General features: G+C 37.9%; 1 protein-coding gene across 1 annotated transcript in view; it reads left to right on the top strand.

The window, feature by feature from the left end:
• Positions 1 to 15,882, top strand: part of CTSC (cathepsin C) — a 44,189-nt gene that overhangs the window by 16,324 nt on the left and 11,983 nt on the right. Inside the window, exons 3-4 of the mRNA XM_508684.7 lie at positions 8,953 to 9,119; positions 12,176 to 12,331. Coding sequence (XP_508684.3) covers positions 8,953 to 9,119; positions 12,176 to 12,331 — 323 coding nt within the window. The remainder of the gene's footprint in view (positions 1 to 8,952; positions 9,120 to 12,175; positions 12,332 to 15,882) is intronic.

Here is a 15,882-nt window from a genome sequence, read left to right as displayed (position 1 = left end):
GGGAGCTGAACAATAGAACACATGGGCACAGGGAGGGGAATAACACACACTGGGGCCAGTCAGGGGGTGGGGGGTCAAGCTGAGGGAAGAGCATTAGGAAAAATAGCTAATGCATTCTGGGCTTAACCCATTTATGCCTAGTGTTCCATTTCTGGAATGCTAAGCATGTGGAAGTTCTTTATATCCTGCTCAAGGTCATTGCCAAGGTCTGATTTTTCACATTCAACAAATTGCAACCTCTGGCATAAATGGGTTAATACCTAGGTGATGAGTTGATAGGTGCAGGAAACCACCATGGCACATGTTTATCTATGTAAGAAACCTGCACATCGTACACATGTACCCTGGAACTTAAAAAATTTAAAATATATATGTATATATATTTAATATGGAATTTTAAAAATTACTAATGAGTTCTTTTATCTGAGTAATTTTGCATCAACATGCTTTTATTATGGAAGAGAAGATTCAGTGAGTACAAAATTGCAGATACATGTGTCAGAAGATCCCTGAATATAATAAGGCTTAGTATTCTGTGTCATAATTGCCTGTTTGTATTCCTCTCTGGTCTTTAAACTTCATTAGGGCAAGGATCAACTCCATCTTACTAACCATTTGATTCCCTATGTATTACACGATATATGACCAATAATAAGCCTTCAATAAATATTTGTAAAATAAAGAATATTATGTAATATATCATGTGGTATTGTTTTATTGATGTGTTCTTTGAAGTGTTACCTTTGTGTCCTTAGAGGCTACGGTGGACCCTCAGGCCATATATGTTGGATGATTTAGTGGAAAAGAGATTAGACTTTTATATTTTATTCTATTTATTTATTTATGTTTTAATCTTGTGTAAGCCTATAGAGGCCAAGATAGGGCTCAGAGTTAAAAACAGTGATGTTCTAACTTTCAAAACTACTAAAAACAAAATTAGCTATCAAGGGAAATCCTGAGTGTTCTGACTGCAGGGGTTCCCCAAAGCCTGGAGGACCGAAGCTTTGAAATGCTGCATGGTGTGCCTCACCTCTGTTGAGTATAGTGAGGAACATGAGCTGAGGAGTGGATTAGATGAACTCTTAAGATTTTTTTCCAACTTTACAGATTGAGTTTATGAGTAAGTAAGTGAGGAATGAGCCCAGGGACTTTGACTACTTTGCTGTGCAGTAAATTGCTGTTTTCTTAGCTAATTCTGGAGTGTGTATTTTGGTTTTAATGTAATGTCCTTTCAGCACTGGAAATAAGCAGATTTATGACCCTCCATTTTCACATGTAAACTTCCAGTTCCTTCAGTAAAATGCTGGAAGTTGCTTGGCTGTAACCACTGTAACTATTTCCTGGCAGTTTTGCATTTTATTACAATTTGACTTTTTAAATGCATGGTTCAGTCCAGTTAATAGGCAGAAAACTATAGCTATTCCTTGGAACTGACATAGGGAGGTTGGTTTCTTTCTGAGGAAAGATGTGACACTCTCTGATGGATTTGGCAAAATACCAATTCAGTAAAATTTGCCTGGTTCCTTTCTGACAGCAAATGGAGGTAATTGTACGTATATAGATTTCTACAGTAAACAAAGGGCAAAAATGGAAACATTTTTTGTTTTTTAATGTTGCTGGAATATAATATTTCCATATTTGGTTAATCATCAAATCATTCAACTCCATGCAAAGTACTCTTTTCAAAATTACAAATCATCTTGATGGATTAGACTGAGATGTCTAAATTTTTTATTATGTATTCTAAATTATCTATAGGTACATTTTGAAAATTATATATACATGTATCACTGTGCTACATTTGTTATAAAATGTGAAATATTAAGCGATTAAATAATACTTTATTAATGTCATAAAATTGTGCCCTACCCAAAATATATTTTAAGAAGATATAATTTGAAAATAATGTAAAATATTCTTCATTATTATGATTTTGTTGCCAAAAGTAATGTTAGAGTCCCTGTTACTGATAATTTTCATGACTGTAAATTTTCAACATTTGGAAACAAAATTTTCTGATGTGTTTTAAAATCTTAAAGAATTTCAGTAGATTTTGACACATTTTTGTTAAAAGTATGAAAGTGTCACAGCTTTAGAAGGATTTAGAATAATTATCAATTGGTATTAGGGATGACAATTTTAATAGACAAATTTTAACTGAAACATTTGCTTTATTGATGTCTAAGACTAAAAAAAAATTATAGTGATGGAACCATTTCAAAACATCTGTTTTTAAAAACTTCTGTCAACATGTTTGACAGAAGTCAGAATAGGGTAATTATAAACTTTGCCATTTTCTTATGTTTGCATCATTAGTATTTGCAAATCCTTGTTTCTTTGCAAGTATATTTTAAACTACGTGTTCATTTTATGAGTGTTAGCCTGATTAGTTCAGATAAGATGCTCAAGTCAGTTTAAGCAGGCAGATGTGAAAAAGGGAATATGCTGTGCCTTAACTATCTTATAGGGACTTACTAGCACACTGTACATAACAGATGAACATCTGATATTAGATCTGATGGGCACACCAATGTTGTTTCGTATATTAAATAATAGTGGAAGTTTTCAATTTAGTTTATTTATATATTTATTTATTTATTTATTTATTTATTTATTTTTGAGCCGGTGTTTCCCTCTTTTCGCCAAGGCTGGGGTGCAATGGCACATGGTTGCAGCTCACTGCAATCTCCACCTCCCAGGTTCAAAGGATTCTTCTGCCTCATCCTCCCAAGTAGCTGGGATTACAGGCATGTGCCACCATGCCAGGCTAATTTTTGTATTATTAGTAGAGACAAGGTTTCACCATGTTGGCGAGGCTGGTCTCAAAATCCCGACTTCAGGTGATCCACCCGCCTCAGCCTCCTAAAGTGTTGGGATTACAGGCATGAGCCACTGCGCCCGGCCAATTGTATTTTTATGTTAGAAATATATATGGGAGTTACAATACTTTGTTTCCAATGTTCCGCTGGAAACCACTGCTTGAAAGGATAGGTCCCAGTGTCAGCTGCCCAGTTGGCAGTTTTGGATAGAATATAAGTTCTATGAAGGCATGGATGAAGTATCCTTCATGGTAATGATGGTAATGTTAGTATAGACACTTGTTTAATGTTGTATAACTTTTTAACTCTTCCAACTTCAATTTCATCTATATCTTTCATAGCAGTCCAGTAAAGTAGTATCAGTTATAGATATCATTCCTACTTTCAGATAAAGTAACTGAGGCTCACTAGTTTTGACTTGCTCAAGGTTACGTAAATGATAAGTGACAGACTGGATTTAAAGGGTGGAGTCCACTTTACTAAACTGCCTCTGTCTTCTAGCCAAGTTTGTTATGTAAAGTAAGTATTCAGACATTGGCTAAGTGTATTATTAATCAAGAAAACAGTAGAACAGGTTTAAGCAATTTTTTTTCCCTCTCCTCAGTGTCAAAAAGCAGTCAAGTAAAAGATCCAAGATAAATAACTTCAGTTCCCAAAAATAACTTCAATTCCAAAATTTCCCTATGACTAGGTAGATCTAATTGGATAGCTGATAAAATGAGTGGGAAATTGAAGAAGGGATATTTTGAGAATGTGTGGCAACTTAATGGTAATATTGAAGAAGCAAATGGATAGTTATTGAATCATAATAGTTTTTTAAACTTAAATACTAGGGCTTGATCTTCATATTTTAGGAAATTATCTATTTGTTGCAGTAGAAATTAGCATAAATGAATGGAAACTTAAATTATCTCATCTGTGCAAGGCAGTCTTCAGAGACTGATGTTTATATAAGTGAAAACTCAGAAAAATTTTTTGGCTGCATTTCAAGCTGGATAGCGGGGTCAAAACTTCAACTTCTTAATTGGTGATACAACGTCAGAAATCACAAAAGAAGTATTTCACAGGAAAAAATGACATACCCCAAAAACATTCAAATCAGGAAAATCACAGGGGTACAGTGGATGGTCCCCCTTAAGGTACTGCGTACTTGGCTTCCCCGCTGGTAAATGCCTCTCTTTTACTAAGTTGTTGTCGTGCAGAGTGGCATTGCAGCTCTGTACTTTTACAGAATAATTTCAGGTTCTAAAATTGATACATTATTTCAGATTGTGAAGACTAAAGAATAGTATAAAATAAAATTTTAAAAGGGAAAATAATTCCATCAATTTAATGGAATGTGTAGGGCTTAAGTTATAACAACAAAAACAAAGTTGTAGTTTTTTAGGATTACTCATATAAATAGTGAGTCTATTAAGAATTACTGGCTTTATGAATATTAAATAAGAAGGCTGGCCATGGTGGATCATGCCTGTAATCCCAGCACTTTGGGAGGCCGAGGCAGACGGATCACCTGAGGTCAGGAGTTCAAGACCAGCCTGGCCAACATGGCGAAACCCTGTCTCTACTAAAAATACAAAAATTAGCCGGGCGTGGTGACGCATGCCTGTAATCCCAGCTACTCAGGCGGCTGAGGCAGGAGAATTGCTTGAACCCGGAAGACGGAGGTTGCAGTGAGCTGAGATCGCGCCACTGCACTCCAGCCTGGGTGACAGAACAAGACTCCATCTTGAAAAAAAAAAAAAAAAATTAAGACAACCACAGATATAAGGATTTGCAATTAGAAAGCTTGAAGGGAAATTTTTGGAACTTCTAGGTCAACCTAAATTTACAGATAGGGAAGCAGCTTTGGAGAGGAACATTTGCACTTCTGAAGTAATACTGTGATTTGGACTGTCAGACATTGTGATATATTGGCATCACCACACCTCTGTTAATTATAAACTTACCTATTCTCAGTGCCTTGTTAACTGTTGAAATAGGACTTGACATTTGTTGTTCTTCCTCTTCTGTTATTCATTTATTCACTCATTTAGTAATTAATTACTTCCTAGTGCCAGATAGTTTTCTAGGTACTGAATAAACAAAAATCCTATTGTCATAGTTATGTTTTTGTGGAAAGAACAACCTGATAGACTATCGTGAAAAATAAATGAGTTAGTATACATAAAACACAGCCCATGAGATAGAGTCTGTAATTATCATCCCTGCTTTATTTATTTATTTATTTATTTATTTATTTATTTATTTAGAGAATGGATCTGATTCTGTCATCCAGGCCGGAGTTCAGTGGCTGGATCATTGCTCACTGTAACCTCAAAACACCTGGCCTCAAGTGATTCCCCCAACCTCGGCCTTCCAAAGTGCTGGGATTAAAGGCATGAGCCACTGTACCTGGCCATTGCTCCTGTTTTAAAGATGAGGAAACTGAAAGTACAGAGAGGAACGTGACTTGCTCAGGATCACACAGCCAATAAGTGGCAGAGCAGTCTAGGCAGTCTAGGCCTGAAGGCATTATTCTTTCTTTCTGTTCTGCGTCAAAAACCCTAGGCAGGCATGGTAAAAAGACTGAAAGAGCCAAGGCAACATAGGTACCTGAAGAGTGGGAAAACACCTATGAGGACTGCTAGAAATTTTAGGCAGCCCTTTAAAGGCCTTGGGCAACAATTTGAACGTGACTCATGAGTCAGTTAATTCTCTGCAACTTTTTTTTTTTAGAGAATACAGTGGATAAAGCAATGACCTTTGTAACATGTAAACCTGTATTTGAATCCTTTCCTCTCCATTTAATTTTGCAGAGTCACCTTTTCTTCATTAGAAAGAAATTTTATCCCAAAGAGATTATCGTGAGGCTCAAATAATATAGGTGGAAGCCCTTTGGGTTTAAAAAAAAGCCTTTTCTGTCATTTCTGGGTATCTCCCGTCAGTGATTTTAGTAATTGTTTAGCTCTCTGGCTCTTCGTGAGAAGACAAATTGTAGGAAGAAGTGGAGGATGGCATTGGGTAGGATGCTTAGTTCTAGTTCCACCACTTCCTTAGGTCTTTTTTTTGTCCCCCAAGACTATATCATTTCTGTGTTCTCTTGAACCTGTAAGATTTATGAGTAATCTGTACAATATTTATAAAGTATGAAATCTCTGCCATTGTGGCACAAAAGTAGCCATAGACAATGTATAAATGAATGGGCATGCTGTTCTCCAGTAAAACTATATTTATAGAAATAGGCAGCCTTCTCCAATTTTAGTTTGCTCACCCCTTTCCTATAGAACTCAGTTTTATCATATACAGTGTTACACATCATTCCTTTGAATAAATTGTTTACCTAATACTTTTTAAATTGGGGCATTTTCTAGGACATTCTATTGTTTTTATTTTTAACTTGTGTTATACTGCAGTGAATGTCTTCCTGTGTGTAGCATTTTGTTTGTGTATGTGTGTCAATATCTATAAAGTAGCTCTTAAGAACTCTGGAAACATTGTCAGACTGCTTCCTCAAACAGCAGAGGTGGGAGGGAGCATCGGCCTAACCCTACCTGGCCTGCCTTACCAGCATGCAACCAAGGAGAAGAGAATAGGACCAAGAGCCAGTGCCAGAGAGAAGTACATAATACAACTTTATGGAGTTTAGGTTGCATCCTATAAAGTTACCATGTTACACTGTTTCGATCTACCAAAGTAGAAGTTTTACATAGTTTAGTATGAAGTTAATTTTATTAACCTTTTCACACAACACACCCTCTCATATTGCTGCCCAACAATGTCCTGGGCCTTTGTTTCCATGGTCATCATATTGAGTAGGGTTTAAGCAGGGACTTGAGTAGTTGGGAACTGAACTCATGCTAGTGAAGCCATTCTTCACTAGAAGCAGACATATGGGATTCAGAATATCATGAACAACCAGCTGGGTACAGTGGCTCACACCTGTAATCCCAGCACTTTGGGAGGCTGAAGGAAGCAGATCACCTCAGGTCAGGAGTTTGAGACCAGCCTGGCCAACATGGTGAAACCCTATCTCTACTAAAAATACAAAAATTAGCCAGGCCTGGTAGCACATGCCTGTAGTCGCAGCTACTTGGGAGGCTGAGGCAGGAGAATCGCTTGAACCTGGGAGGTGGAGGTTGCAGTGAGCCGACATCTCGCCAGTGTACTCCAGCCTGGGCAACAGAGTGAGACTCTGTCTGAAAAAAAGAGAATATCATGAATATCACCAAAGATAAAAGCAAGATGCGGATATGAGTAGCCCAGAGTAACTTTTCCTGTGCTATATAACATAGTGAGTGGTGATTCCCACAATTCAAGTCCAGTTTTTCTGGATTCTAAAGCCATACATTTTTAACTCTCCCCCTAAATATGATTTGAATTCAGAGAGTCAGATGCAATAAGGTAATTTTAACTTTAAGTGTAGTTTAGCCCACACATTTCTCTAAACTGAGGGTTGGCAAACTACAAACCTCTTTTTGTAAGTAAAGTTTTATTGGAACACAGCCTAGCTCATTCATTTATGTATTCCCTTTGCACCTTTTAGGTTGAGTAGTTGTGACTGAGGTCTTCCAGCCTGCAAGCCTAAAATATTTACTATCTAGTCCAAAAAGAAGTTTGCCAACCTCTGCAAACAAGTGAAATAATGTGTATTAGAGTAGAGCAGGAGTCCACAAACTACAGCCTCTGGAGCCAAAACCACCCTGTCTGTTTTTGTAAATAGAAGTTTTATAGAAACATAGTTGACCCCTGTGCCAATTTGTTTGAGTCTTGCTTTTGACGGCTTTTGTGCTACAAGGGCAGAGTTGAACAGTTGCAAGAGATCTAAGTGGCCTGCAAAGCCTAGTGGTCTTTGCTGTCTGGCCATTATAGGAAGTGTTTACCAAACCCTGCATTTGATCATGGAATCCCAGAATGTTTATACCTTTGAGGATTTTTTTTTCTACTTTCCATATTTTACAGGCAAGAGAACTAAAGCCTCGTAAAATCTTGCCCAAGGTTCTACAAATAGTCTTTTCTATTAAATTAAGTCAGAGCCTGAAATTGTCTGTGCCCAAGTCTCTCCTCAGAAGTTTAGCACAGCATTTTCCCTTTCTGTCTCCCACATGCTACACAGTCATCCTGGATCATGTGCCCCGCCTCCATGAGGAGATGTTCTAACATGAGGGTGACTAGGCTCTGGAGCCAGAGCATCTTAGTTCAAATCCTGGATCTGTTAAAAATAATAGTTATTTTACAGTTCTAACACTGAAATAAGACAAAAGGCCATATTACTGAAATAAAGTGTAAAGAATATATTTAATACTCAGGTTACTTTAGCCCCCTCATGATCAGAATATGCTAATAAATTGAGAGATTGACAGAAAAAAAGGATTCTGTTTCACTGTGGCTCACACCTGTAATCCCATCACTTTGGGAGGCCGAGGTGGGTGGATCACTTGTCTGGAGTTCAAGACCAGCCTGGCCAACATGGCAAAACCCCGTCTTTACTAAACAATACAAAAATTAGCCAGGCGTGGTGGTAAGCACCTTTAATCCCAGCTACTCGGGAGGTTGAGGCAAGAGAATCGCTTGAACCTGGGAGGTGCAAGTTGCAGTGAGCCAAGATCACACCACTGCACTCCAGCCTGGGCGACACAGCAAGACTCCATCCCTGGGAAAAAAAAGTTCATCATTTGTTCTTGTAGTTTCCTAGTGTGGCCCTTGTCTCAGTGGAAAATTGTAGTGTGATAGACTGAGGAGAATTCTGTTTCTGCCACTTAGCCTGTTGCCTTGGTAGGAGCTCCTTATCTCTGAGCTGAGCTCCTTTTGTCCTTGGTAAAATGTGGTTATTATCATCTGCATCCTTATAGTCTTCTTGTAAGGACTGTGAAGTCACTTTTGAAAAATGCCTTGAATATGCCAGATGGTCTGTTTTCTTTCTTTTTTGTTTTATTTTGTTTTGTTTTCCCTTGGCCTTCATTCCTGGAAGTGTTTTGTTATATACATTTTGTTTGGTGGCCAACAGTGCTAACCACAGAAAAGTTTGTATGTCTTCTTTTTCTAGAATAATTCTCACAATGTAACCTCTCAGGGTGAAGTTTTTGTTTTGATTGGCACAGGGTGAAAAGGGGCCAGATTTTACTTGGTTTTCTTTTCTCTTATTTGTTTGTAGTATAAAGAAGAGGGCAGCAAGGTGACCACTTACTGCAACGAGACAATGACTGGGTGGGTGCATGATGTGTTGGGCCGGAACTGGGCTTGTTTCACCGGAAAGAAGGTGGGAACTGCCTTTGAGAATGTGTATGTCAACACAGCACACCTTAAGAATTCTCAGGAAAAGTGAGTTGCTACAAATGAGACATACGTTTAGTTTTGTTTTATAGTATATATGAATATGTGTGTACATTTTTGGAATTTTAGTTTGATTATACAAAATGTCTTTGGCTTAGAAATATTAGGCATGCTATGTAAAACCTTACTGGAAAAATAAATTGACCAACATTATTGAGAGTATTTTTTCAAAGTGTTCCAAAAGTAATGGACCAATGATTACTTTAAATGAAATCGTGTAATGGACCACAGAATTGCAAATTACTAATAAAGAAAAGCCATTTTGCTTATTGCCATGTAATAACATGTTGCATGATACAAGTAGATACGTATGTTTATGCTGCAACAAGTATAGGTGATACTAATTGGGCAACTTTTAAACAAGACCATAAATAACTGAAATCAAAGTTCTTAGTATTTATGCAGCCTGTTGGTTTGCGAGGGCTGCCATAACAAAGTACCACAGACTGGGTGGCTTAAGGAAGGTTGTTTTTTCACAGTTTTGGAGGCTAGAAGTCCAAGATTGAGGTGTTGTCAGGTTTGGTTTCTTCCAAGGCCACACTCCTTGGCTTGCAGATGTCTGCTTGCTTACTGGGCTTCTAAACAGTCTTTTCTGATTGTCCTAATGTCCTCTTCTTATAAGGACATCAGTCATATTGGATTGGGGCCCACCCATATGACCTAATTTTACCTTAATGACCTCTTTAAAGCTCTGTCTCCAAATACAGTCATATGGCTGTGATACAGGGGGTTAGAATTTCAACGTATGAATTTTGAGGGGGACACAATTCAGACTATAAACTGCAGTTAATGTTTACTGTTAAATTAAATCTATAACTGACTAAACCACACAAACAGGAGATTTCAAATTAGACTTTATTAGTTTTGGAAGGAAGAGATGAAATGTTGTTACTTTTTCTGTTTTATGTAGTTGTAAAAGCCACTAAAAATGTACATGTACAAATCATCCCAAGCCAGGCAACATTAGTAATGAATGACTGCAGCACAGAGGTAAGAGAGATGATTTAAAGGAGGATGAATTGTCTGCAAAGGTGCTGGGCAAGATCTAGACTAATCCATCCCCTTCATTTTAAGTTTAGGTTTTAAATAGCTTTGTTTGGCTTGATCCTAGAGCTACACATTTACTTTTAACTTGTTTACTTTGTACCCTATCATTTAGGATATGCTATGTACTATTGTACTCTATTTGATATTCCAAACATTCTCTCATTTAGTGAAGAAGCTCCCAACCGGAGTGCTCAGAACCTACATTGCCTCACCTGTGAAGTGAGCATGTGGGACTGAATTGCCTTTGAGGTCTCTTTCAGCTCTTAATGATCTGTTATCCCATAGTAAGATACATTATTTTAAATCTTGTTGGATCTTAAACACCAAGAATAATAGTATTTAAGACGTAGGATGCTATCTTGTCATTATTTTAATGCACATGTCAACACACGAGGTTTTGCTAGATGTTAATGATAAAGCAAGGGAAACAGAGCAGGCTACTGCTCCTCAAATATCTACAGTCAATGAAATATTGACTGGCGTTGTCGGAAAATATCTCAAAAGTATTTTATTTACAATTTAAAATACATTCTTTTGCCCAAAGAAACAATGAAACAACTATAACTTGTTTTTGTTATTGTGTTAGTGTAGTCATACATATGATACAGTTTTATAATCTGCTTGATAAGGGTACGTCTCTGGTTTTTTCACACTTTGCAACAAGTGGGAAAGAACTTCGACAAAAACATTAAAACATTATCAACCTGGTTGCACGTTTTTCTGATTATTTTCAGTGCTCTTAGGTTTTTAGACCATATCAAAATTCTCTCTCTACACACATGATTTATAAGAGAAAGAAAAGTTTGCAGTATGCCTAAAATGTTCCTCAGGTTAATTATATCCTGTTTTGCATAGTTGAATGTTTATGGAAATCTTAGATAGTGAGTCACTCTGAAACCACAGACTCTTTTTTAATAGTAATAATATGGTGAGTTCTATAATTCCTAGCATCTAGCACACAGGTATGATAAATGTTTTAATTAAGTGAATAATCAGATTCCTGAATTTTTCTACTTTGTAAATATGCTCTTTGTGTGTTGAATCTATTTTTACATATATCCAAGCATTTGGCACAAGGTAAAGCAATGTGGCTCAGATTTTAATGTTATTGTGAATCACTTGGGGATCTTGTTAAAAAAAAAAAAAGGAGATTCTGATTCAGGTGATCTGGGCTGAGTACTTACAGTATGCATTTCTAATAAACTTCTGGGTGTTGCTACTGATATTGGTTCAAGAACTAAATTCTGAGTAACAAGTATAAACCGAATGTCCATAAAGTATAATTTCTTTTAGTATCATATGGTTATAATGCTTGCATTTTGTATATATGTTGCATACAGGTTTTGCTGTTCTCTTTTTTCTTATTAAAAAGGTTATAAAGGTACACTGTAGAAACTGTAGGGAGTAGGGGAAAGCTTGGCATCTCATGCCACCATTCAGAGGTAACCATGTTTGGCATTTTAAAAATGCATTTATAGTGTGTGTGCGCGCGTGTGTGTGTGCATACATATATATGTATGTATTATACATATACATTAATAAACATAATATACATATATTACTGTGCAAGAGTTGATAAATTGATTATGATTATGTATAAACTTTGATATCTTCTCATATTTAATATAATATAGTTGTGAGCACTCTTCCATATCATTAAATAACTTTCTAGACATTTTAAATGAATACATTATATAGAAAATGAAATATCATTAATCAGTCCCTTATCTTAGAATATTTATTTCGGTTATTTACAATCTATTAGTAGTTTAAAAGTACTTCATGGAAAATCCTTATACATGCATCTTAGTTAACTTGAACTTTTATTTTTAGAGAAGACATGCCAGGCTATTCTGGGCTATTGATACATATTGCCAATTACCTTCCTGAAAGATTGTACCACTTTCCACTTAGGCACAGAGTGTGAATGCCTGTTTTAATTACTCTATTTACATCAGTAAAGACTATATCTGAAATGATCTCATTTTTGGGGACAGGTATTCTAATAGGCTCTACAAGTATGATCACAACTTTGTGAAAGCTATCAATGCCATTCAGAAGTCTTGGACTGCAACTACATACATGGAATATGAGACTCTTACCCTGGGAGATATGATTAGGAGAAGTGGTGGCCACAGTCGAAAAATCCCAAGGTAATAAAGCACACATTTTATCATTAATAAAAATATGAATGCTGAATACCATCCTCCCTCCTAAGCAGTCTTACCAGTGTTGCTCGCCATTTTATTGGTCATCCCAGTTGTAACTTTTTATGTGATCTGTTAACGATCTTTATCTCCTATTGATACATATTCTGTCACTCTCCAAGTCCTATTTATGAGTTTTTCTTTCACATGTCTGTTGTTTCCATTGCCCCCTTTCCATTTTCTACACTCTGGCATGCAGCTTTGTCCTGTTTCCCCCATGCTATGGATTAGCCTCCTGCCCATAACCACGTGAGGGGTTCTTCCTGCCTGCTGCATAAAGAAAAACCATGGCAATATAGTAGAGAAAGAGCTTAAGAGACACTAGGCTGGCCACGCCACGTGGGGGATGGAGTTCATATTCAAATTATCTTGTCCAAAGCTCATAGGTAGGGGTTTTTCAAAGGCAGCTTGGGGGAAGGGGTGGGGGTGGCCAGGTAACAGATGCTTGCTGCTGATTGGTTGGGGTGGGTGAAATCACAGGGAGTTGAAGCTGTCCTCCTGTGGGCTGAATTGCTTCTAGGTGGGGTCATAGGAGTGGGGTTGCTGGGTCCAGGTAGAGCCATGGGTGTCAGACATGCAAAAATAAAATAAAATAAAATAAAATAAGATAAGATAAGATAAAATAAAATAAAATAAAATAATAAATAAAATAAATATAAAATTTCCCTGAAAAGATATTTCAAAAAGCCAGTCTTAGATTCTACAATAATGATGTTATTTGCTGGAGTAATTGATGGAGTTGCATGTCTTATAACCTCTGGAATAATGGCTGACAATCTCTCAAGTCTGCGCCTTAGCTGGACTCAGGTTCCTCTTCTCCCCACAGCCTGACTGCCTCCATTAGCTTCACAAAAGTGGTTGGGTTTCAGGGCAAGGCCCATTGTCATTTAAACTGTAGCCGAAATGACTTCCAAAGTTAGCTTGGCCCAATAGCCCAGGAATATTTAAGTGGAAGGCAAGATGGGGGATGGGTTAGCTCAGCTCTCTTTCACTCTCATAGTTTTCTCACTGGTATAATTTTTGCAAAGGCGGTTTCATGCCTGCCATCTTTTTGGTCGCTACCTCTCCCAGTTCCCATTCTTAGCTGTTTTATGAAATGCTTCTAGTTTCATCCTCTTATACCAAGTTCTGGGAGACTGATTTGAGTAATAATAAAACTCCAGTTTCCCATACAGCCGGCTCTGCATGAATTAAACTCATTTTCTATTGCAATTTCCCTGTCTTGATAATCAGTTCTGTGTAGGCCGTGAGGAAGGAGAACCCGTTGGGTGATTACGAGACTGTGTTACTGCCCACTACCTAATGGATATATTTAGCCTGGTATCCAAACCCATCTAATTATGACCATAACTATATTTATCACCTTGCCCTGCTTTCAAACGATATGACACACAATGAATGAAAACTTTCATTTTTCATCTTCATTTGTGCTGTTCCCTTTGCCTCAAATAGCCCTCAACTTGCCTACAGTAACTGTAAAATTTGCCACCTAAAAAAAAGTCTCAAAATCCTCTCTATGCTTTGATGTCCAGCAAAAAAAAAAAAAAAAAAAAAAAAAAAAGTTATCAGTATAGCTCTACTACTCTCAACCAGAGGTGGCATTTTTCGTCTTTACCCATAAGCCCCATGGTATATTTCTTAGTTTGGGAAATTATATCATAATACTTTGAATCTGTCTAGTCAGAAATTTAGGTAATTTAAAAAAAAATTATTTTTCTGAAAGTATAGCTGGATCTAGCTTAGGATCTACATCTATCTAATATAGTTCCTTAACATTTGTTAAATGGCCACAGATAAGTCCTGTAATGCCATACTTTGCTTTAGGATCATGTGACTAAGGGGTAAGGAATTGGAAAGCAATGGGGAGCTAGCAGAATTTGAAAAATTATATAGGTAGGTTATTTTTCCTTAATACATTGAAATAGCCTCAAATTCGCAGAGAATACAATGTTTAATCCTCTAATATCTGTAGAGTTCATGGCTCAAATTTGTATTATTTGAATAAACTACTAATTGATTAATAATTACTCAACTAAAACACTTTGAAATGTGCGAGTTCCCTTATCCCCCTCGCAGGCATATGACAGAGGTGTGGCTTCTCACACCTTTGGTTGCCCGTTGCCCTACCACCCAAACCCCTAGGGGGAGCATGCAGAGGAGCAGGTGCAGAGGCTGTGGGGGGTGCTTTTGGGCTCTGGCCCCACAGCAGTGTCTAGGAGTGGATGTTGGAGACTCCTGAAGCCCAAGTGGGCATGTGTTACAGTGTGCTCTTTCAGCTTAGCCGTCTGCAGATGGCTTGTGTTAATCAGGTCATTAGACCCCATGCCTTATTGCAAGGACAGGAGGCCAATGTGACAGCCTAAGTTCTTGCTCAGTGTACCAGAAGAATTGGATCACACGTGGGCTGGAAGGATGAGCACAAGGTTTTATTGAGTGGTGGAGGTGGCTCTCCGCGAGATGACTCTCAGCAAGAGGAGGATGGAGAGGAAAGGTGTTCTTCCCGGGGAGTCCACTTGTTCCTGTTCTCCTCTGGGTTCAGATACCTCTTCCCTCCTTTTCTGCTGTGCTGCCCCACCACTCTCCGCAGCTCTGTGCCGCTCTGTTCCTCTGCTCCTCTGGCTGTTCAGCTCCTTGTGTCTGTGCCTGCTAAGATTTTGGGTTTATATGGGGGAAGGATGGGGGGCATGGCGGGCCAAAAGGCACCTTTTTTGGTGTGAAAACAGAAATGCCTGTCTTCACTTAGGGCCTTGGGTCTTCAGGCTTGAGGGTGGGGCCTTTGCTGAGGGACCACCCTCTTCTACCCAGTATTTCCCTGTCTCCTGTCCATATCAACATTACTAACTTTTTCATCTGCAGACTAATAATGCTAAGGTGTGGCATTTTTCAACTGTGAGACTATGTGAAGGTTTTTCCTGTCCAACTGATGGCATCCTCCCATAATTCTACCCCTTTCTTAAAAGAATCTTTTGCAGTATTTCTCAAAGTTTATTCTAGGGAATTTCTTGTCTGTGAAATGCTCTAGTTAATCAAAATTGGAAAACGGAGCATATCATATCCCCTTCTCAAATTCACTAAAGTGAAGTCCTAATGTGTCTTAATGTATCTGTATGAGACAGGAAGCTGAGATCTATTCAACAACAAAAATCCAAACAAGCATCAAGAGGAGGAGTGTTAGCACTTGAGCCTAGGGAGACTGTGGCTCCTGCCTGAAAGATGGGAGCCTCAGTCACAGCTGCTTTACCAAGTGTCATATGCTATGTTTCTGAGGACTCCTGCTAAAGCTCCCTTCTCCCTCCAGCCAACCACTTTTGTTTTAGACAAGGGCTGGGTTTATGAAGGACTGTTTTCATGACTAAAGCTTTATAGAAGGTTTAAGATAAGGAGATGGAATTGAGTGAAGTAGGAAATATGAAAGCAGATATTATAGTCTGGCTTCCTGATTTTTCACTAGCATTTTTGTATATAAATTAGTTCTGTTCTAAGAATCCAATGACGTT

This window comes from Pan troglodytes, chromosome 9 (genome assembly GCF_028858775.2).
Source record: "Pan troglodytes isolate AG18354 chromosome 9, NHGRI_mPanTro3-v2.0_pri, whole genome shotgun sequence".
NCBI classification, from domain to species: Eukaryota; Metazoa; Chordata; class Mammalia; order Primates; family Hominidae; genus Pan; species Pan troglodytes.
Note: the sequence above shows the minus strand (reverse complement) of the source record. Positions and strands in the feature narration are given on the sequence as shown.